We start from the raw sequence: 25,324 nt of genomic DNA, 5'->3' as shown, positions 1-25,324 counted from the left end.
ATGTATAGTCTGTTAGCTTATAAAATTAAGCTCATAAACGGTTTAACAGAGCTGTCACAGCACAGCCGACAACAATAACTATTTCTAGATTTATTCATTTCATGTAAGTTTTTTTTTTATTTTTTTGCGCGGCTTGCTTTGACAACTGCGTATTTCTGCATCTGTTTCCTTCAACAAGCTTAAGCTGTAACCCCTACAGTTCCAATAGGAGCGTTGCAGATAACATTGAAGTCACTCTCCGGCGCAAGTTGTTTTTATTTTTGAAATAAAACGCTTCATTTCATGTAATTCTCCATGCTTTCCCGGGAATACGTTGACAAGTCGGATAATCGGATCTTCTTCCGGTTGTTTGCGTCGTTCTCGCTGTCTTCTTCAGGTGCTCCAAGGGAAGCACCAGGGGAGCAAGCCAGTCAAGCTCTTGAAATATCGTGCGATAACGAAATGAAAACCCGGCAGAAGACCCGGTTATCCGACATGTCAGTTTATTTCATACTTTTGCTGTAAACTAATTTCGTGCTCTTCGTCATTTTCAAGTTACATCTTATTTGTGCCACAGTGAAAACCTGTGGCCACTAAACATCTTACCTTCCACACGTATGTGCGGGGAAAGCTCCATCTATTCGTATCCTTAATAAATGTTACTTATGATCATAGCAGTAATGGGCAAAACAGATGCGAACCCCGTGTGCAAAATATGAAAAATGGAACACAAGGCTAGTAAGAGGCTCGACACACCGATGAAGAAGGTCGGTTCGTACCGTCTATTCCGCATTCTGACAGTTTACCGCGAAGCATGGACAGCGATCCTTGCGAGCTACGGTTGGCAGTTGGGTGAGTCTCTCACTCTGCAGAATTTTTTATGCTCAAACAAACATTTCTGACTGATTAGCTTTATTTTCAAAATTGGGTGCACTAACAACTGCAACATACACACCCGTCTACTGTTGCAGTGGTCTGCAGTGCGAAGACAGGTTTGATACAGCTCTTCACGCTAGTCTATTTTATATCCGAATAACCACTGCAACCTAAATCCATTTCAACCAACTTACTGTACTCCTGCCTACATCCCCGCCCATAATTTTTACACCCGCGCATCTTTCGTTACAAAATTAAGAACTCCTTGGTGCCTTAGGACGTGTCCTATCAACTGATCCCTTCTTTTGGTCAAGTTGTGTAACAAATTTCGTGCAACAAATTTCTCCTTCCCCAATTCGATTCACCAATACTTCATTAGTTATTCTACCTATCCACCTAAACATCAAAATTCTTCTAAGGCAGAGCGTTTTATGAGCTATTATTCGCTACTTGTCTGAACTGTCTATCGTCCCGGTTTCCCTTCCGCCAGACGAATACCTTCAGAAAAGATTTCCTAACACTTAAATCTACGTTCGAAGTTAAATTTTCCCACAAATGACTTTCTTGTTATAGCCAGTTGACAATCAAATGCGGCAATCAATACAGTTTGTCCAACAGGACACCGTTCAGGCAGATGTTTGTGTGGAACTAAAGTGACTTCCTGATACACCTGCTATCGTCTGTCGCCGAAGAACGATACACAAAGGTAATGTCTGATAACATGCATCCCTTTGTTCTCTAGCAGCATCTCACAGGATGCTCCGTCTCCAGCAAGACATCATAACACACCATCGTTGAAGAATTGTCTCAGAACGGATTGAAAAAAAAACAGCAGGGGCATTACGGTGTCTGAAGGTCTAATGAACGGCACACAGGTATGAGCAACAACCTAACGCGGTATTATTTATGCAGTTCCTGGACTTCACGCTCCCAATTAAAAGGCTTACCGAAGCGTGTGGCTGATAGGCAATTAATACCGTAGTCAAGTGTTTTTCTACTGCAAATAAACACATAAGCCACTTGACGAGGGGTAACTCGTCCCGTCAATTTCTCTGAGATCGGAGGCACGATTATACAAAGCCGACGATGAAAAATCCCTGTCTGCTTCCGTCAAGCCTCTTTACTGACTACGCAGTAATACTCAAGATACGCCGAAACATCTTCTAACAGCACGGGTAAATTAGCATTGCGTCAGTCTTTAAAGTTAGCATCAATATCGCTTGTACAAAGGGAGTTTTAAGGAGGTGTAGTAAATAGAATCTAAGACGAAAAAAGGTGCACCACGAAGGAATTGTCCGATTGGGATGGATATAGGTAGGCGTGGTGTACATTTGTAGACGAGCAAATCAATACAGTTTCAGAAAAATAGGATAATTTATTTAAGAGAAAGAGCATCATAAATTGAACAAATCAGTAGCGCGTTGGCCACCTCTGGTCCTTATGCAAGCAGTTATTCAGCTTGGCACTGACTGATCGAGTTGTTGGACGTCATCCCGAGGGACATCGTGCCAATTGGTGCGTTACATCGTCAAAATCCCGAGATGGATGGAGGGCCCTGTCCAAAATGCTCCAAACGTTCTCACCTGGGGGAGATATCCGGCGATCTTGCTGTCCATGTTGGGTATGGCAAGCACGGAAACAAACCATAGAAACACTCGCCGTTTGCGCGAGGGGAATCATCTTGCTGAAATGTTAAAGCCCAGGGTGGCTTGCCATGAAGGACAACAAAATAGGGTGTAAAATATCGTCGATGTACCCCTTCACATATTTGTCTATGGGGATGGTTGGAGGGTCAAGTCTACAAAGGAAAAGTAAATGAAAGAGACGAAGACAGAGCGTTCGGATTACAAGTAGCTCTGGCCTCGTAGAAGATTACAAAGAGGAGCTACGCGGGGTGTTGTCAAGAGAATTCGGAAATGCACTGAGCTCTGCGTTGGCATTTATGAAAATCAACTTTGAACTTAAACTTTTACCTTTAATAAACATCTTTTATGAGTATTTATTTGGGTTACATTCCAAAAATCAACAACAACTGGACATACGTTAAACGGATTATTTTTTTCGAATTAATCCGTACTAGCACTTCAGTATGCCCGGCCACAGCGGGTATGGGTAGCAACTGAAGACATGCTGCGCTTCCGTATGAAATACTAGGATAGCCGCCGCAAGAGGCGGGAGAGGTGTCTCACGTAGACCGCGCCCCTTGCAGGCTGGGCGGCCACAGTCACTAGTTTCGTGCTGTATGAAGTGCTCAGTTTCTACTCGTATCGTCCCTGCTACTAGGATATATTCAGGGCGCAGTTTATGACGGCCTTTGCTCTGTTTACGATTTACTCTTTCGTATCCGAAGCGCACAAACAGATATTTACTATTCGTCCTGAAACACCCTGTATATCACCATTTGTTGCGTCACTCGAGCACAGACTGATTACTTGATGCTTCAGGATGTGTCCTATGGCCTATCTTATCTTTTACTCAAGTTACGCTACATAATTATTTTCTCCCCAAGCACTTGATTAGTTTCCCAAACCACTTTGCTAATCACCAGCATTTTCCTATATTACTATATTTCAAAAGGTTCTATTCTAATCCTCTCTATACTGTTTAACATGCACATTTCACTTACACATACGGCTGTATAAGCAGGGGAAAAGCTTTTCTTGCTATTGCCAGTATACAATTTACACTATGTAATCAAAAGTATCTGGACATCCCCAAAAACATACGTTTTTCATATTAGTTGCATTGTGCTGTCACCTACTGCCAGGTACTCCATATCAGCGACCTCGGTAGTCATTAGACATCGTGAGAGAGCAGAATGGGGCGCTCCGCGGAACTCACGGACTTCCAAATGGCTCTGAGCGCCATGGGATTTAACGTCTGAGGTCATCAGTCCCTTAGAACTTAGAACTACTTAAACCTAACTACCCTAAGAACATCACACACATCCATGCCCGAGGCAGGATTCGAACCTGCGACCGTAGCGGTCGCGCGGTTCCAGACTGTAGCGCCTAGAACCGCTCGGCCACTCCGTCCGGCGCGGACTTCCACCGTGGTCAGGTGATTGGGTGTCACTTGTGTCGTACGCGAGATTTCCACACTTCCAAACATCCCTAAATCCATTCCTTCCGATTTGGTAGTGAAGTGGAAACGTGAAGGGACACTTAAGGCACAAAAGCGTACAGGCCGACCTTTTATGTTGACTGACAGAGACCGCTGACAATTGAAGGGTCGTAATGTGTAATCGGCAGACATATATCCAGACCATCACACGGGAATCCAAAACTGCATCAGGATCCATTGCAAGTACTACGACAATTAGACAGGAGGTGAGAAAACTTGGATTTCATGGTCGAGCGGTTGCTCATAAGCCACACATCATGCCCGTAAATGCCAAACGACACCTCGCTTAGCGTAAGGAGCGTAAACATTGGACGATTGACCACTGGGAAAACGTTGTGTTGAGTGATGAATCACGGTACACAATGTGGGGATCCGATGGCAGAGTGTGGAAATGGCGAATGCCCGGTGAACGTCATCTGCCAGCGTGTGTAGAGCCAACAGTAAAGTTCGGAGGCGACGGTGTTACGGTGTGGTCGTGTTTTTCATGGAGGGAGCTTGCACAAATTGTTGTTTTGCGTGGCACTATTACAGCACAGGCCTAAACTGATGTTTTAAGCACCTTTTTGCTTCCCACTGTTGAAGAGCAATTCGAGGATGGCCATTGCATCTTTCAACACGATCGAGCACCGTTCATAGTGCACGGCCTGTGGCAGAGTGGTTACACGACAATAACATCCCTGTAATGGACTGGCCTGCACAGAGTCCTGAACTGAATCCTGTAGAACACCTCTCGGATGTATTGGAACGCAAACTTCGTGACAGGCCTCACCAACCGACATCGATAACTCTCCTCAGTGCAGCACTCCGTTCAGAATGAGCTGCCATTCCCCAAGAAACCTTCCAGCACTTGATTGAACGTATGCCTGCGATATTGGAAGCTGTTATCAAGGCTAGGGGTGGGCCAACACCATATTAAATTCCAGCATTACCGATTGAGCGCACCAGGAACTTGTAAGTCATTTTCAGCCAGGTGTCCGGATACTTTTGATCACAAAGTGTATATCCTTTTCGCTTCTAGCAAAGTCAGGGTTTTTTCCGCTGTCCAAATAAGTAAGTTCGTCTACCACTTTCGTCTTCTCTACCTAGATTTGCTCCCTCAGCAAATCAATTCGACTGCAGTACGTTTTCTTCGATGTTAATTTTATAACCTCTTCTCAAGACTACCCACTCCGTTCAACTGATATTCAAAGTTGCTTTCACGTCTCTGACAGGATTAACGTGTGACCGGCGAGCGAAGTTGTCATTTCGTCCCTCTGGACTTTAATTCTTTTCCAAATTTATCCTTCGTTTCCTTCAAACTTTTTTCCGTGTACAGATGGAATAACACACATTCGACTCTTGCAAAGACATTCTGGCTGCCGTTGCAGGTTGTAGGCAATCTTCATCAGTGACATAAATACGCAGAACAAATTCTATGCTGAAGTTCAAAAACTACAGTCGTATTTTTATTTTCTTTGTACCTTTTTTTCAGGCGTGGTAAAGCACATGACAACTAACGCAAATCACTGTATACAACACACGATGGTGGGAATGACGTCAAATTAATATTGCAAAGTGGTGACTTTGTTCCATCAGGTTTTTCCAAGCTGAAATTTCAAATTTCCCTGAAGCAATTTTCGTCGTACGTGATAGCAAGTTTTAGTTTACCTGATTTCATGGCCGCAAATGAAAATTTCTGAGCTGTCACGTCGCTTTTTAGTGATCATTCACAGTTTAGTTAGGATTTACACTTTCATGATCACATTTGTAAGTTATAAGGCGAAGACCCTGATAAAACAAAATTTATTGTGCGATGACCTAGAGTACATTCAGGGTGTACCAGAACGGATGATCAAAATTCAGGGATATGACACGAACGATCACTGAAGCAAAAACCCTCATATAGACATATGGCCTATTCTTAATGGTTTTCGATATAGAACACATTTAACGTACATTGTTATTTATTTTCTGTATCATTCGATACATTGTTAGGTTTACACACGTACACATCCACAAACAGTTGGAAATCATTACAAGATGCGTTTTACAAAGTATCAAATGAAAACTACGTATTTTTAACACATTCACCTGTAAGCATTGTCGTACACGTCATAAACCATTTGTCGTATACAATAAATGTTCGAATATCACTCCGTTAGTTTGAATGCATTTGTACGCTCTTCGGAGAACATTTAGCGTTACACGTCCTGTAAGTAGACCAAGAGAGTCCATAATGTGACCAAACAATTAAGCAAAGATGCATCACATTTCAAACCGGTCGCTCTTCACACTACGGTCATTGTTGATTTTGAAGAGCTGCATAGGTCAGTAAAGTATTACTCTACACCGAAATTAGTAGAGCACAACAGGTGCCTGAATACTGAACCCCGATGTTCAAAGCATGCGTGTTGTGATATGGATCCGTATTACGGAACTGAAACTCCCCTCCGATTTTATGTGAACTACGAAATCACAGCTACGTGACAAAATCTCACGAGCACGCTATGGTATACTACAGTCAGTGTCCCTCAAAATCAAGCTACAGGGGAATAGAGTTTCAGCGTAAGATCCACGGGCAATAACGAAGATTCCAGATATCGGTTAGCGCGAGTCGAGCAACAAACATTACAGAAATTGAATTGAAACTTTACGGTTCGAGAAACCTTTTCAAGTCTCAAACATCTATGACGTATATATGCAGACTGAAGCGATCAATGAAAATTTGTACCAAGGCCGGGTTTCGAAGCCGGGTCTCTTGCTCCTTAGGCAGCAGCGCTAACCACTGCCCCACACGAGCAGTGGCCCTGCACAACTGCACAGACTACCCTAGCACGCCTCCTTCCTCGGACCACTTGACAATCCCCATAAAATCGAATAGCATTGCAATGTTATGGCTGTAGAAGTGTTTTTCCCCTACACCTCGTATGGTAAATGACAAGCTTTAAGCAATTCTTATAAGCTGCGGATCCAAATTACAACCCGTTTCTTACAATAATTCAATGCCTTCTTCACCTTCCATTACGCAACTCAACAACCGATGGTTTCCGAAGCAGAACCACATAATGATTTTCAACAAAATGTTTCAGAACAGTTGCACTCCCTCCAAAGTCTGTCAGGATTCCAGGAGTATGTCACTATTCCTCGATATCTCCAGTAAATTAGATCTCCCTTACTATTTCATATCTTCCGACTGCTACATCAGAGAAGGCACTCCACGTTCTAGAACGCCGACACATTTAATGGCAATTTATGGCTGTACATGAGAGGAGCTAGGTCGTGTGCGCGGAGCAGGCTGATGCTGAGTTGCCCTACCTGGGTGTGGCCCAGCAGCTTCTCGACGGTGTGCGTGACGAAGACGATCTTGCCCGCGCCCGTCACCACCAGCATGAAGCCCTCCATGCCTTGCAGGAACTGAAACATCACACGATACCATCGTAACCAACTCACAACGCTTACTTTACACAGCTGAATAAAACGTAGTATACTGTCCCCGCCCCCCCCCCCCCAAAAAACACAGTATTTATAAAGAAGAGGCATTTAAAAACTGATTAATAAATGGACACTAGCCGCTCAGGCGAACATACATTTCTCTCATGTATACGTATTATAATTATTTCTCTGTGTAAATTTCGCGGGCAAAGAAATATAACAAAATGATCTAAAGAGACGACAAGATACGCTCTTTTGTTAATTTTTAAGTCGTCTTCACTTCTTCTCTTGTCTTGGTTGCGTGTAGACGGACATCTTGCGAGTGCTGGCAAATGTAAGCATATTTGTACTAATTAAGCACATAATATATTGGTTTAATATTATTGTTCCCTTTCAATTTTTAAGAGGTGACCCCGATTTCATGTCCGCCTTCCTTGAATTAACCTGCATTCGAGTAATTTACAGTGCAACAATCGCAGCGGCCGATGCAGCCAACGACGCCATTTCCTGGCGATATTAACTTATAAAAATTAGCGGAAGCGAAAAACTCGCCCGCTATTAACATAATATACATTTTCCTCCACAGCCGCCCGACGTTGCAGAAAATACGTAGCTTAAGATTCTTATTCTCAGTACAACAGCCAGGAACCAGAGCCAGGTCTCCGACTACAATGCAATGGTTAACGGAGGTAAGAAAAAATACTCTCGCGCGTGTGTGGGCCGCAATTGTAATTAACAACTAAAGTTTTTTTTTGCTTTAAAGTGAACTGACTGGCCGAGGAAATAAATATGAAAAGTTTATTCCATTGTTCAACTTATATGCTCATGTTTTAAGATTCAGCGAGTCTAACGTTCATAAACGTAACAAATAATTTCCACTGAAGATCAATATTGCTAGAAATGAGAACTTCACAAAAGCATTTAATGGTAAGTCAAAATTGAATGAAATATCATTTTGATTAAGGCCCACATAATCACCGTTACCAATCAATTTCTGTAGTAAATAATAAATTAAATTACGGCGGCCGACGGACGCGAGAGTAGGACGAATAAAAAGTTAGAATTCAGAAGCCACATAATGGCAATAACACATTACAGATTAAGAACTTAAAGCTAAAAATTAATTCAAAACCCTCCGTAAGTGAGGAACGGGAAAACTTGCATATCAATTGTACAAGTGATGCGAGGTCGGCCGGGAGATGATAAAGATGATAGGAACAGGCATATCTTTCGGATTCCTTTGAGGTAGTACGTAGTCGTATTAAAATGTTACTATTCCAGAATGAGAAAGTTACTATTATTGCTGAGATGGCAACTTCCGTTAAAAACAAAATTTGTAAAAACGTGAACGCTTTATCCTGCAACGATACAATTGCAAGGTGAAGATGGCCTCCGAGAGTGGTCCTTCCATAACTGCAAAAGACGCGATTAGGTTGGCCTTAACAGTAGTGCCACTTTGGTCTATCGACTGTTTTCTTTGGGAGCTCATGTTTTAAATAGCACCCGAAGTGAGCAATGGCCCTGACTTGCTCACTTCTTGAACCTCTGCGTGGAAGTCGACACGCGTTTCCACAGTGGATACTGAAGCATACGGGGGACATGGAACGGCAGTGAAGGCGCCATGTCGTAGCAGTATTGCCGAGTGATGAAACGACGCAAAGCAACCGGTTTTCAAAGAGCAAATCGTTAAAGCATTCGCTGCTCGTCTACCGCAATCAACTTAACGCACCATCGAACAGCTCACGGCCATACTGCCGCTTTATAATGTCTGGCAGGCATTTACTCAATAGAAATTACGAAGATACCGCTAAGGTGCGCCAAATGTTTTATTGCCGCCGTGGCATCATTTCTCTTTCTCACTCACTTCATTTCTCGTGTATTTCAACATTTATTGTGCGTAATTTTCTCCGGCTGACAGAGCCGTGGCTGCTTGTGTAATGCGGAACTGACCACTAGATGTCAGACCCGGTAGCATAAAAGAATGCGGGGAGTATTGTGGTGTGAGTAAAGAAGCAATAACAGCAGAATGGATCTATCAGGAGAGCTCAGTGACTTCGAACGTTGACTGGACAACGGATGTCACCTGAGTTACAAATCCATTAGAGACATTTCAATGCTTCTGAAGCTGCTTGAGAGACTGTAGGTACCTGCGATTACGAAGTGGAAACGCGAAGGCACAATCACAGCTCAATCGAGATCAGGGAGACCTCATACACTGACGGACAGGTACCGCCGAGCATTGCGAAGGAAGGTGTAAAATACCGCTTGGAATAAATAGAAGGAGTTACTCGTGAGCTCCAAAGTGCTACCCCCACTCCAGCTAGCACACTGGCTGTGCGTAGGAAGTTCAAAAGAATGGAGTTCAGTGGTCGAGCAACTCCTCATAAGCCACACATTGATAAGCGACGACTGAGAACGTGTAAAGAGAGACGCCACTGGACACTGGATGACTGGAAACGACTGATCTGGATGTTATATCCTGTGGCAATGTGATGAAAGGGTTTGGATTTGGCGAATGGCTGGAGAACGATACCTGCCATCTTGTGTAGTGCCCACAGAGAAGTACGGAGGAGGAGGCGGTGTTATGTTATGGGGGTGGTTTTCGTGGTTGAGGCATGGTCGCTTACGCTTAAGAAAACGATACCTGCACAAGGATATGAAATCGTTTTATTACACTGAGGAGGGCAACTGCGTACAGCAGACGAATAGTTCTGGGACGATTATTGTTTGTACCAGCATCACAACGGACACTGTTTTAAATCAGCATATGTGAGGCAGTGGTGGGTGGGCAGTAACATTCCTGAAACGGACTGCCTTGCTCAGAGTCCCGACCTGAACCCAATGGAACGCTCTTGGGGTGACTTAGAGCACCGACTTCGCACTAGACGCCAGTGTCTGGTTTCCGCTCCTGGGGAACAATGGACTGCCACTCCTTATTATTAAGAAAGCTGACATTCGTAACCTATCATAAATTAGTTTATAACCTATTATAAATTATTTTGTACGAACTACAAGGCGCTTTTCTAGGTTTTAACCCTCAGAGTCACGTAGTACTCGTCCTCAACTTATCTACAGTATCCGCATCTGTCTCCGTGGTGGCGCACATTTCCTCACCACTAAACTTGGCGCCACTGTCCTGGGCAACATTACAAACCTCACGCGCGAGACATTGCGGTGATCACCCTTCGAATGGGGATTTAACGTTTGGCCGTCTCCTTGCAACGATGCGAGCGGAGTACGCAATGAACAGGCTGCAGGTTTCTCTCACTACTCTTCTCTCTCGCCTTCATCAACCGCAGAGAGACCACACTGAAACTCGGCATGTGCTTGTCACACTTCGCGGAGGAATAGCGGCAATCACCGCGAAGAAAGAAAACCTTTCCAATTAGGCAGCTTATTCTACTACGGTGAGTTTTCCAGCTAACACTAGAACGCGACTGATTTAACCGAGGTGGGTGGTGCATTGATCAGCGCACTGGAATCGCATTCCGGAGCACGACTGTTCAAATCCGCGCCCGGCCACCCTGATTTTCGTTTCCCGTGATTTTCCTAAGCCGCGTAAGGCAAATGCCGAGTCGGTTCCTTCGCAAGGGCACAGCCGCTTTCCTTCCCTATCCTTTCCTAACCCGAGCTTGTGCTCCGTCTCTAATGACCTAGTTGTCGACGGAACTTTAAACGCTAATCTCTTCCTTCTACGACTGATTTACAGCATCTTCGTTGAGGTATCTTAATGCACCTAGAAATAGAAGCAAGTATTTAATTAGTTGATCTTCTCCAAAAATCTCCCAGTGAGATTTTCAACTGCACTTCGTAATTTTAGTGTCTGCGACAGTAATGTTAATATGTTACCGCCCAGAAGAAGGCAGCGCATACGCTGCTGGTAAAGTGCAAACCGGAACTACCCGAAGATGACGCTTGCAACCGCGAAATACGTAATGCTGTGTTCGTAAAAAACATTTATGGCTCGTCACGATTGTCAACTTGTTTCTTGCACACTCCTAGAAATAAAACAGTTACGAGTAGCGTCTGAGACGGAAACAAAACGCTGGACAGTAATCAGAAAACTGAGATACTCAGAGGTTCTGTTCTCAACACTGCAGTTTCTCTCACAAGACGGAACTGTGAAAGGTAATGAAAGTGTAAAACAAGGAAACATTTTTTAATGTGTCCAGATTAAGCACGCCAAATCTGGAAAACACGTAGTATTCGCATATATACACTTTCAAAATAGTTTCTCTACGAAGTGCAATGCAGGGTGACTGAAAGGTAGAAACAAGATTAAGTAACTGACTTCGACTTTACGTACAGTCTGCTGTAATAATGTGATTTTCTGAGCTAAAATAAGAATTTTTACTCGAAAAGTAAAGAAAATAATCTCTCATGAAGTCTTGTAAAACTTGATAACATAAAACAGATTTCGGGCAAGAACTAATTAAACAGCGGTAAGTGAAAAGAAAAGGAAAGGCACAGAAGCAGATGTATAAAATGTAAGGGCTGTTAGGTGCAAATAGCCAGACTCCTGAACTGTATAACATTTTACAAAAATTAGTCACAAAATATATCAGGAGTACTGAGGGTTCGCGATTAACAAAAATAAGCGTAACAAAAAATTTACAGGAGTCTAGCAAAATTTTCAAATTACAACTAAAGCCGTTAATTCCGCTGGCCTTCGTTCAAGCAATTTAACTATATCGATTGGGGCATTGATAATAGAATACCGATGGGGCGCAGATAGGTTGAAAAACTACTCCATCGCCGCCAAGAGCGTCGCCAATCGACAGATAATTTGCAATTCTGATCGTGGAGGGACAGGAGGATACGACGCAAGGTAAAAGCGTAAGAAACAGGAGCGCAGGCGAGCAGCTGAATATCTCCCTACTAGAGGCACTTTGCAGACGCAGAACTCCGGCCTCAAGGTCACAAGTACCGTCTTATCTCGCTTCTTCGTATCGACCTAACGTAAACGCACTGCTCTTGTCTTCTGAGTTCGTATGATGTGCAAGAAGAAAAACAGTGTTCCAGGGAGAATTTTTATACGTCATGCTGGCAGAAGAAGCTCTACTCACGGCTTCGGGCGTGCGACCCACCTCTATGCGTCGCCTACAGCTCGCTACTGCATAGGGGGACAAATCTTATACGACATCTCGTGCGTCGAATATGTTGACTGCACTCGCGAGAGAGAAGAGATACCTCGTACAAAACTGCAGCGCTTTCTGCATACAAATGCTTCAAACACAGAAAGCGCGAGGGTTGCCTGCATAATTAGGAAAGATCGACACAAGAACAGTCTGAAGTATTCTTGGAGAAATAAAAAAATTGTGCAGCACTATGTTGGATCTGCTGAGTGAAGGCAGTGAGAACGAACACTAAGTGTGTGTACGGAGCTCACGACTGTACGTTACGCAAAATACTGCATTTCCATTATCTCCCTCTTGAATTTCTTTGCATGTACTTCCATCTGGTTTACAAGTTGTTACATTATCAACACTTAACCAGTCATGTAGCCTTTTATAACGGAACTCTGACATATTCCCTGTACTATAGATGGGTGTCAAAAATTACACAGGCATGTCGTGCATTTAACAGCGCTCAGATCTGCAACAACAGCCTGTGTATTATTCTGGACCAGCTCTTATGGTATGTGATAAAGAAAATTATGCAACACTGATTTATCGATGAGAATGGTGGTTGGCCTTCGTAGGTGTGGATTAAATTACTTGAAGATATACAACAACCAGCTAATTTTTACATAGATTTATTTACGCCAAGACGCATTTCGGCTTTTCACAGATCATAATGTGGTGTAATACATTCATATCTTCGTCAATACGACTACTTCGTCGATTGTATTTTGAACGGTGCAACTGCCATATGCAATCCCTTTCGCACTACGTTTCCTGAGTTGTGTATTCACGTTTAATACACTCCTGGAAATTGAAATAAGAACACCGTGAATTCATTGTCCCAGGAAGGGGAAACTTTATTGACACATTCCTGGGGTCAGATAAATCACATGATCACACTGACAGAACCACAGGCACATAGACACAGGCAACAGAGCATGCACAATGTCGGCACTAGTACAGTGTATATCCACCTTTCGCAGCAATGCAGGCTGCTATTCTCCCATCGAGACGATCGTAGAGATGCTGGATGTAGTCCTGTGGAACGGCTTGCCATGCCATTTCCACCTGGCGCCTCAGTTGGACCAGCGTTCGTGCTGGACGTGCAGACCGCGTGAGACGACGCTTCATCCAGTCCCAAACATGCTCAATGGGGGACAGATCCGGAGATCTTGCTGGCCAGGGTAGTTGACTTACACCTTCTAGAGCACGTTGGGTGGCACGGGATACATGCGGACGTGCATTGTCCTGTTGGAACAGCAAGTTCCCTTGCCGGTCTAGGAATGGTAGAACGATGGGTTCGATGACGGTTCGGATGTACCGTGCACTATTCAGTGTCCCCTCGACGATCACCAGTGGTGTACGGCCAGTGTAGGAGATCGCTCCCCACACCGTGATGCCGGGTGTGGGCCCTGTGTGCCTCGGTCGTATGCAGTCCTGATTGTGGCGCTCACCTGCACGGCGCCAAACACGCATACGACCATCACTGGCACCAAGGCAGAAGCGACTCTCATCGCTGAAGACGACACGTCTCCATTCGTCCCTCCATTCACGCCTGTCGCGACACCACTGGAGGCGGGCTGCACGATGTTGGGGCGTGAGCGGAAGACGGCCTAACGGTGTGCGGGACCGTAGCCCAGCTTCATGGAGACGGTTGCGAATGGTCCTCGCCGATACCCCAGGAGCAACAGTGTCCCTAATTTGCTGGGAAGTGGCGGTGCGGTCCCCTACGGCACTGCGTAGGATCCTACGGTCTTGGCGTGCATCCGTGCGTCGCTGCGGTCCGGTCCCAGGTCGACGGGCACGTGCACCTTCCGCCGACCACTGGCGACAACATCGATGTACTGTGGAGACCTCACGCCCCACGTGTTGAGCAATTCGGCGGTACGTCCACCCGGCCTCCCGCATGCCCACTATACGCCCTCGCTCAAAGTCCGTCAACTGCACATACGGTTCACGTCCACGCTGTCGCGGCATGCTACCAGTGTTAAAGACTGCGATGGAGCTCCGTATGCCACGGCAAACTGGCTGACACTGACGGCGGCGGTGCACAAATGCTGCGCAGCTAGCGCCATTCGACGGCCAACACCGCGGTTCCTGGTGTGTCCGCTGTGCCGTGCGTGTGATCATTGCTTGTACAGCCCTCTCGCAGTGTCCGGAGCAAGTATGGTGGGTCTGACACACCGGTGTCAATGTGTTCTTTTTTCCATTTCCAGGAGTGTAGTTGGGTGCACCGACTTTCATTCTGTTCTCGTCATACAGAAGAACGTATGAAATGTTAAAGACAGCAATATTAAACCTATAAACACAAATGACTTCATAAATAGTTTCCGAATCTGCATGAAAACTGGAACAGCTTGGATGGCGTGTACAGGTACAGTTGGCCCATGCAGCTTCAACGCGATACCACAGCTCATCAAGAGTAGTGACTGGCGTATTGTGACGAGCCAGTTGCTCGGCCACCATTGACCAGACGTTTTCAATTAGTGAGAGATTTGGAGAATGTGCTGGACAGGGCAGCAGTCGAACATTTTCTGTATCCAGAAAGGCCCGTACAGGACCTGCAACATGCGGTCCTGCATTATCCTGCTGAAATGCAGGGTTTCGCTGGGATAGAATTAAGGGTAGAGCCACGGGTCGTAACACATCTGAAAAGTAACGTCCACTGTTCAAAGTACCGTCAATGCGAACAAGAGGTGACCGAGACGTGTAACCAATGCCACCCCATACCATCACGCCGGGTGATAACGCCAGTATGGTGATGACGAATACACGCTTCCAATGTGCGTTCACCGCGATGTCGCAAAAACACGCATGCGGCCATCATGATGCTGTAAACGGAACCTGGATTCATCCGAAAAAATGACGTTTTGCCATTCGTGCACCCAGGTTCGTCGTCGAGTACACCATCGCAGGCGTCAAGGGTAACCGCAGCCGTGGTCTCCGAGCTGATAGTCCATGCTGCTGCAAACGTCGTCGAACTGTTCGTGCAGATGGTTGTTGTCTTGCAAACGTCCCCATCTGTTGACACAGGGATCGAGACGTGGCTTCACGATCAGTTACAGCCTTGCGGATAATATGCCAGTCATGTCGACTGCTAGTGATACGAGGCCGTTGGGATCCAGCACGGCGTTCCGTATTACCCTCCTGAACCCACCGATTCCATATTCTGCTAACAGTCATTGGATCTCGACCAACGCGAGCAGTAATGTCGCGATACGATAAACCGCAACCGCGATAGGCTACAATCCGGCCTTTATCAAAGTCGGAAACGTGATGGTACGCATTTCTCCTCCTTAGACGAGGCATCACAACAACGTTTCACCAGGCAACGCCGGTCAACTGCTGTTTGTGTATGAGAAATCGGTTGGAAACTTTCCTCATGTCAGCACGTTGTAGGTGTCGCCACCGGCGCCAACCTTGTGTGAATGCTCTGGAAAGCTAATCATTTGCATATCACAGCATCTTCTTCCTGTCGGTTAAATTTCTCGTCTGTAGCCCGTCATCTTCGTGGTGTAGCAATTTTAATGGTCAGTAGTGTATTTACTTCTCAACATAGGCTCTGGCAACAAACGCATTTCTCCCAACGAGAGACCAGTGTTTTGATACCGTCACTCTGAAATGCTTCCCTTTGCTGACGGAGTCACAACCTCATCTCTGCATGCACCGCTTCATGACTATCAAAGTGAAGTACTCGAAGGTGTTCTTTAAGTGTTGGAAAGAGATGAAAACCGGATGGGGCCAAGTCGGGACTGTACGGAGGATGAACGATGGCAGTGAACCGAAGATGTCGGACTGTTGCAGACGTCGTAGCACTCGTGCGTGATCTGGCACTGTCAAGCTGATGGAGAGCATGTTCCACCTGTGGACGAACTCTTCCAATTCGAAACTCGATTACAGCACGCTGTTTCTTAGGCACCGACATAGTTACATTACACACCGCCATGTTACGCTCTACAATTCGGAACGCTCCAGCGGCAGAGGACTGCAGAGATGTAGACATGAACAATGAAGATGTTGAATGTTAATGATGTTTATTCTGCTCAAAACGCTTTAAAAGTTTTCATCTAAAAAAACTCAGAGCCATTACTTTTCAGCACGCCCTCGCACGTAGTTATGGAAGCGTAATGAGCAGAAGACCGGGCGCACCCTGGGACACAGACGACTACGTAGGGCAGAGCAACGGGCGCGAGTGGGAGGGGCAGTTTCCTAACCATTGCTTACACTGCTTTTTTCTCTTCTGAAGCAGTGTCTGCACCCACAGATCCTAGTACAGGGAAGGATTTTTGTGAGGAAATGTTATTGGATAACAATTAAAAACAGGAACAAATCAGAATGGAAAAGCGGATATAACACGAACACGAGAAAAACTCGACTCAATTCGCTCTAAAGCCTGCTTTTTCTGACAACAATTGAGTCCACTAAAGCGCTTCCGTTTGAACCGGAGTCAGTTCCACGGGGTTTACGAGCGTATGTGGATATCTTTCTACTCTGAAGGCTGTAATATCCATTACCAACTGGAAGTGAAGGGAAACTGGGTCGGCAGCTTCTTTTTGTGTGTATTTTAAAAACTGAGAGAGAGAGGTGTATATAAAAGACAGAGAACTAGCATTACATATGTAGATATAAAAACTTAATTAGGAAAATTGTCGGCGATGTTTAGCAACTGCAGGGATTGGCAGGAAAAGGGCTGACACTTCACTGTGAACTTAAATAAATTTAACACATTGTGTTTGAATATACGATGAGATTCATTACTGTTCAATAACGCTATTCGTGACAAATCACTGGAAACAACAACAGTAAAATACCTAGGAGTGCTACCACCCGCAGTAACAAAGTGAAATGACCGTATGAAATAAATTGTCAGCAAAGCCGATGCCAGACTGAGTGTCATTGGGACAATCTTAAGGAAATGTATCCTTCAGTACAGTTCACCAGTCAGGGACCCTTACCGAGCGCGATTAACAGAAGAGACAGAGAAGATACAAAGAAGAGCGGCAGTTTCGTCACGGGGACGTTACTACCCGCGAGAAAGTCAACAGAGACGCTCAAAAAACCTCCAGTGGCAGATGCTACAAGAGGTTGTTGTGTAACACGGTTACTGTTATAATTCAGAGAGTGTAGGTCCAAAGAAGAGTTGCCAATACATTCATTCCTCTCACATTCATCTCGAGAAATGACCACGTCGAAAAAAAAATCAAGAGAATCAGATCTCATAAGTTAAGTTTGTCGGCAGCCTTTTCTTCCCACGCAGTATTGACGAATGGGACAAGGAAAGGGGAAACGTAACTTCCTGGCACAAGAGGTACGCTCTGCCACACAGAGTAAGGCGGCTTGACGGGTGCAGATGTAAACATAGCTGAAGTAAGGTCCAGTCATTGAAACAGAATCACGTCGATGGAGGGTTTAAGAGGTGTCAACGATGAAGTGCTGTCTTGTGTTTCACCGTGAGGTCAAGGTGTTCCGGATTCTTGAGTTGGGGGATTCTCAGTGCTCGAGAGAGACACTTCAGTTTCAAGCGGAAGCCGTGGTACAGTGTCGTCCTGGCCTGCGCCACAACTCGCGCAGTAGTACAAAAACCTCCAACCACGAAAACTCGCGCTGCAGTGCCCCACGTCCCGCCACGTATGTCTCATTTGCGCCTGATGTAAACATGTGAAAGAATCACTTTCCCACAACTCGAAACTACATCTTTAATAAATCCATTTAACTGCGCAAAGCGAAAAGAAATAGACATACGTTCCTGGCAAAGCATCACGAAAATCTGAGTGGTTGGACGATCTAACTTACTATTTCGCGTGTCTTTGTACTGTCAGAGATGTTTGCATATTGTTGGCTAATTAGGCGAGGAAGCATACTTACATCTAGCAGTACTTGCGACACCTTCAGCGTTTCCAGGAAGGGCAGAAAGGGCTCGTGGATCTCGCCAGGCTTCAGCGCTGCAACACAACAAAGAACCCACACTCAGTCGCCATCACAAATTCATCCTTTTCAAGGCTCGACAATCACAAGCATATTATCTTTACCACAACGGAGGCGGCAAACGTACACATCATGAAATTTCCTGGCAGATTAAAACTGCATGTCAGACTCGGACTCGGACTCAGAACCTTGCCTTTCCCCGGTAATACACTTACGGAGTGAGCTATCCAGGAACATCTGACGATTCGCCTCAAACTCATCTCACAGTGTCACGTCTTAGTACCTCTCTCTAACACTCCAAACTTCACGTAAGTTCTCCTGTGACGGCAGATGCTCAATCCTGCCTGGGTAGTTCAGCGGTTAAGAGCACTCTCCACATAAGGCAAGGTTCCCGGTTCGAACCCCGGATCGTAACACAGTTTTAATCCGACAGGAAGTTCAACAGAGCAGACCACACGCCGCTGCCGAGTGAAAAAGTCAACCTGGAAACACAATCCGTGACACTCACTAAGCATGAATATCTCACGTAAATTGAAAGTGAAAAGGGGGGAGGAGACAGTAAAGGAAATGGAGGGAGTTCATAATATCAGCTGCACCGGGACTTTACGCGGAGACAGTGCAGACAAGTGAAAATGTGTGCGGACCGGGATTCGAGCCCGGGATCTCCCGCTTGCTAGTCAGTTGCATTAACCACAGCACAAGCCGGACAGAGTGTTTATAGCAATTACGCCGACTATCTTGGTACGCCCCGCGGTCGACCCACATTCACGTGTAGCCTATTCGCAGTTCCCGTCCATGTACTCTTTGCATGATACTTTGAGATTCCCACAGGAAGTTGAAAGGTGGTGGTTTCATAGCCTTTCCAGGCGAATCACGTATGTGAATCCGTGGCGTGTTCTTTCGGACAAAGGGGACATGGACGCGGACTGGGGATAGGTGGCGGTAGGTGCGAATCTGGGTCGGCCGAGGGGTGTATCTATGTATTAAAACGGAGACCTAGAAACGACGGAGAGGCTTCGTCCCGCCATAGCCCTCAGTGGTTCACAACCCCACAACAGGCCACAGCAGTCCGCCCACCCCACCGCCGCCCCACACCGAACCCACGGTTATTGTGCGGTTCCGCACCCAGTGGAACCCCCCCCCCTCCCCGGCCCTCCTCGGGAACGTCTCATACCAGACGAGTGTAACCTCAAGTGTTTGCGTGGTAGAATAATTAATGGTGCATGCGTACGTGGAAACGGTGTTTGCGCAGCAATCGCCGACATAGTGTAACTGAGGCGGAATAAGGGGAACCAGCCCGCATTCGCCGAGGTAGACGGAAAACCGCCGGAAAAACCATCCACAGGCTGGCCGGCACACCGTACATCGACACTAATCCGGGAGTCCCGGGTTTGATCTGGCACTCATTTTTACTCGTCGCCACTGACTGCAGAAAGTCCTGACGCAGCTAATACAAAGAGTTCCTTCACTTTCATTCGTATCTCCCTTCCATCTTCAGTTTACATAATACGTATTACAGCTGCTGATTCCACGTGGGTTTCTGCTCCTTCGGCCATGTCCGAAAGAATAGACACCACGTATTAATATATATATATATATATATATATATATATATATATATATATATATATATATATATATAACCTAACCTTTGCTCTTTCACAGTTACTAAAGAAAAAGCATCTCTCATAACCATCTGCTTTATTTACTATTAATGTCATTTCTCTCTTTGTACTGCTGACGTAGGTACAAGATGTGTTTGCTTGGATTTAAGAATATATCAGATCGTTAAAATTCAGTATAGTTTTGTGTATAGCTTCATGACTGATATACATACAAAAATATCTCTACATGCACTAGAAACACAGTTTAGATCATTCGACCGTACCATAAGCAGTTTGTGCAGTCGTAGTAAAATTTTAGCTACCAGATACAGTAACTGTGAAATTTTGTGATCTCATACGAAACAATATTGCTAACAGATCCATAAAACTTTATTAATAACAGTTCTTCGCAAAAGACCAACGATATCCAACTAGTGAACTGACAAGTTCAGTTTATATTTACTTAAAAGCTAAATTCCAACAAGATGTTCACTTCTCCATACGTTACGGTGCAAGGAATAGCTGTTATCATTTCCCTAATCAGTAATTCATAATGACGCTACCCCGCCTCTGAGACGTCAATTTTACTAGGGAAGTTTTACAGAGAGTTAAGAATATCGGCACATTGGTCAGCAGAACCAGTTAATTTCCGTTAGCCTCTGTGGCACTGATACTCTCCTCACGGTATTGATAAAAATAGAAAACGGTGCAGTTCTGTGCTACAAATACACTGGCGTCTTCAGTGCTTATCTATGACTGATGGAATGACTCCTGTGACGAGACGAGGGCAACTTCAGTATGCAGAGGTCAGAGTGTCAAATCAGTGGTCCGAGGCCAGCAAAATGTGACATATCACAGCGCAGCTGAGATCTCTTTCACCGCGTACTGTACATCCACTTCCAATTAACAAAAGGTGTATTCATTTGAGATAAGCGATGCTGTAACTAAGGACTGTTCGTCAATCTGGCACCCCTACCACGCAGGATTGACAGAAGCGACAAAGAAGATCCCACGATGAGCGGCGCGTTTCGTCACAGGATAGCTCAGTCGGTGAGAGGGCGTTGCAGAGATGCTCAACAGAGGCAGACTTTACAAGAGAGGCGTTGTGCATCACCGAGAGGTTTACTATTCACATTTTGCGAGAGTTCTTTCCAGGAAGAGTCGGACAACATATTACTTCCTTCCACATACATCTCGCGAAATGAGCACGGCGAGAAAGCAGGGCTAATGCAGAGGCTTACCGACAATCGTTCCACCCACGCGGCATTCGCGAGAGGAACTGGGATGGGTTTTTGGTTGATAGAGGTACCAGAAGTACACTCCGCCGCACTTGTCAGGTGCTTAGAGGAGAACTGATGCAGATGTAGAGGCTGCCCGTCTGACTTCGCTACAATGCCGGTCTGCCTCCTGCAGCAAATTCTTTCCTTATCAAATCGCTGAAAAAGCCGGCTACCTTCCGGTAAACAGAGACGGCCACCCATTTCACCGAGCACTTTTTCTCACGGGAACAAATTACAGTCACAGCAAGTTTCCCAAAAATGTTCAAGTTCTTTCTGCTAGTGTCCATGTCACTCGTGAAACGCGGCTGAGCCAGTTCGACGACTAGTTTCCGTGGATAAGCTGGTGCAATAGAATGTAGCGAAATTTATTTTGGGTAAGCTATGGAATTTAAAGTACACTGAAATATTTTCCTGATCAGCGGGTAACGATAGGAAAACTGAATCAAAAGAACCGGATGGAATAGACAAAAAAATGTGGGTTGGGAGGGGTCGGGGCAGTGATACCATAAGTAATTCCCCCCCCCCCCCCCCTGCAGCACATGGCAGCATAGTTTGTCCAGTACAGATGTAGATACGAGCTCAAACTACACCTCGTCTCGCATATTACTTCAATTATTTGACACTTAGCCAAGGAGTGGGCGCGTTACGAGAGTTAAAAACAAAATGAAACCACTGGAACAGCAAAAAAGGAATAAGTGATGTTGCCGGATGCACCCCACTAGTGTAAAACGTAAGAGTTGGCAGCATATGTGAGATATATGGTATCGATTTTTGGTCTGGCAAGTAGTGCAGATCGTAAGAGAAATCCTACAGCGGTTTCACCGTCATAGGCCCAGTACACGAAACTTCCTTTAGATTCGACTTATTACAAATCGGCTTATTACACTGACATTCTTAGGAGATCGTGGAAGCACGCACGTTAAACAGCCAATGCGCGATAGAGAAAATGGTATCCAATATGAATGATATTAAGAACTACCTAAATCCTCGACCAACTAGAAACGCGGAACCCTGGTTTCGGAACGTTGCAACACACGACGGGTAAGTCAGTCGAACATCGTTGTGGCGCCTGAATTGGAGCTCCATGTTGATTTGCGTCGGCTGCTCCAAGGCCAACAAGCACAGCTGAGTGGAAGAGGCTGGCCGGTATGCGCCAGCGTTTCGCGGGGAATGCGAACACGTTCGCAACTTAGCAGCCAGGCTTGCCGTCCCGATTCGAAATTTCTCTCGCCCATCGTTATCACGGTGCTCTCGAGCTTATTTCAGCGCTGAGTGAGTTTATCTTTGCACCGAACCAGTTGAAGGCGGTACCGCGGCTTTTATTATGACCTTATTTAAAACGAGGTCGCGAGTCCGAACTTTTCCACCGCTGCTCTCATTTCTTTAATTTTCCTGCAAGTCTAAACACACGTTGTTGTCTACAGGCTACTGGCCAGACAGTCTACCTCGTAGAATGCATGGTGGGGATTAGGTAAGCGTGGAAGGGAAGAGAGGAGTCAGCAAGGGTCCAAAATTTTCAAGATCAAATTTTACATCCGATTTGGTGGTCAACTGTAGCAGAAGCAAGGACTTACAAGCGTGCTTCGTGTGTCCGATGTTTTTCATATGTGTTTCTTTTATAATGCTGTAATTGTGGAGGGTATGTAATGCAGTCGTACAGTGGCCAGAAGGTGGTTTGCAACAAAGCAGAACCTAGGGCCGCACAGAATAAATAACCGCGCGGCTACCCACACCGGCATCAGCGGGAGGTTGCGAATAAAAACGACTTGATTGTTAAAGGTGGAGAAACACGCTGTTCATTTGCTCGGAAAACGGTTCCGAATGAAATTAACGCCAGTATGGTCAGCTTGAGATATGGGTAGTTCACTTTTGACCTGAGAGTCAATCGTTCGTTAGGCAGTCGGCACTTGGCTGGGCCGAAGCTTTTGGATATATGGTGGTACTGATATGGGTTTGTGGGAAATGTATCTCCATTGCATGGTTACGTGAATTTTTTTACAGACACTACGAGCAACTGGGCGGAAAGTTGTATGGTAACAGCGGTTGGTGATTCAATTTTGCGACTCAGATTTCAAGGTTTAATTTTATCCTCAGTGGAACTGAACCAATAACGATGGAACCATTTGAATGGGCAAATACAGCTGGTCTATCCACTTTGAATAGAAAGTTACGAGCGGCTTAAAATAACGTCTTCAGTTTGCGCGATATGTTGGTCCAACGCCTGAAGTGACTCTGTAGCCTAACCTATTAAAGTTTAGTTTGGTTCATTTTTATTTATTTTAGTGATATCTAGACCGCGTGTCATGGAGTTTTAGCCCTCGTGACATGTCATTTTTGTTTGAAGCCGGCCGGGGTGGCCGAGCGGTTCTAGGCGCTACAGTCTGGAACCGCGCGACCGCTACGGTCGCCGGTTCGAATCCTGCCTCGGGCATGGATGTCCGTGATGTCGTTAGGTTAGTTAGGTTTAAGTAGTTCTAAGTACAGAAAGCTACAGTTTTAAGAAAGAGAATGTTACGAAGAGAAAAATCAGAGAGGTTTGGTAAAACAGCTGGAAGTTTAAGAGTCTGTGGTATAACCAAGAATATTACGAAGTAGTTGTTAATTACAGACATAATTTGCAAATAAGAGTGTAAAAAGCAATAATAACTAATTGTGAAGGAAAAGTAGGAATAATTTGAGAAACTGAAATAAGATTTTGAACAGTTAATGTTACGAAGCATTCCGCAATGATAGTAAAGAAAGATTACCAGTAATCAGTCTGGCAAGTAATTACATTCATCGCTGACTGTAGAGAACAGGTTTGTGAGCTTTAAACGAGAATATTTAACCATGAATTGCCATATGAATATTTGAATAACAATGCAGAGCTTGCTTATTTGAAGAACATTACTTTAATGGTACAGGATTTTGTCAGTATTTAACTCGTGGGTCGGTCTAAGTTAAATGAAGTGAATCAACAGAGGTGTAAGCCTGCGAGATTCATAAGTACGCGTTGGACCGCCATTTAAGTTTAACTTGCACTGAATTACGAAAAGCTAGAATTATTGGTTATTCATATATCTAGAGTCAATACGGGATTTTTGTGGGAAAGTAGTATTATTTAGGCAACAGATATTATCATACTAATGACAGAAAGTTGCATTAAAGGACTGTTACCGTCAAACTGTTATTTCATTTGTTTGGAAGATTAATTATACGAGAGCTATTCTGCACGAAAGTGCTATTCTGCACAGCATTTTGGTTTTATAACAACGCTAGCTACGAGCAGATTAATTTTTCACTCATTTGCTATTATTCTTGAACACTTTTGGTAAGTCACAGGCGCTACAATCGTGCATTTAAATCTTGAAAGTTGAGCACAGAAAAAGCTAAACTCAGAGTAACAAAGGTAACTGAAATACGAGTAGTTGAACTGTAGGAGCGCTCGCATGATAGGTTCTGCGACCTTCTAAGAGAAAAGCAGTCAGTGCACGGTTACCGTTTCGCTCTTATCAAAGTAGTACGAACCCGCGCTGCATTTGGAAGCTGACGTGGCTGGTACTCAAGAGCAGCATTGTGTGATTGCAACTGCATCAATTAACACAATATTGCAATCGAATAATTTTATTTCAACACAGCGTCTGGTAAAAAACTATTCACTGTGATTAATGTTGGTTGACTCACGTGGGAGAAACAGAATGACGTGAATAACACAACACAAACTACAAATAGTGGCGTGTGCGTAAGTACTGCAACGGCGTAGATGATTTGTTCATTAGATTACGCATTCTAAAGGTAGAACTTCTTTCTTAAATTAGTACTTGTGATCCGATCAGCGAACATTGTTTCGTAAAACGATCGGTAGTGGTGTTGTTTGATGAAGACATGTTGTCCACCATAATAAGACACACATAGCACACTAGAGTATATTGTTTGCGGTTGAATAGTAAAATATTGATCCTGTAACAAATAAAACCAAGAATAGCAAGTATTCAGTGTACTGCTTAACAAAGCCATTCACCGA

The 25,324-nt window shown here is 44.9% G+C and overlaps 1 protein-coding gene across 5 annotated transcripts in view; it reads right to left on the bottom strand.

Moving 5' to 3' along the window:
* The window catches only part of LOC126187490 (uncharacterized), a 1,186,162-nt gene that overhangs the window by 159,963 nt on the left and 1,000,875 nt on the right, over window positions 1-25,324 (bottom strand). For all 5 annotated transcript variants that reach the window (XM_049928600.1, XM_049928599.1, XM_049928598.1 and 2 more), the window contains 2 exons: window positions 18,378-18,454; window positions 7,273-7,371 (listed from right to left, as the gene is read on the bottom strand). In XM_049928600.1, the coding sequence (XP_049784557.1) occupies window positions 7,273-7,371; window positions 18,378-18,454 (176 nt within the window). The remainder of the gene's footprint in view (window positions 1-7,272; window positions 7,372-18,377; window positions 18,455-25,324) is intronic.

The sequence above is a fragment of the Schistocerca cancellata genome, chromosome 5 (assembly GCF_023864275.1).
Source record: "Schistocerca cancellata isolate TAMUIC-IGC-003103 chromosome 5, iqSchCanc2.1, whole genome shotgun sequence".
NCBI classification, from domain to species: domain Eukaryota; kingdom Metazoa; phylum Arthropoda; class Insecta; order Orthoptera; family Acrididae; genus Schistocerca; species Schistocerca cancellata.
This window is presented reverse-complemented; position numbering and strand designations above follow the sequence as displayed.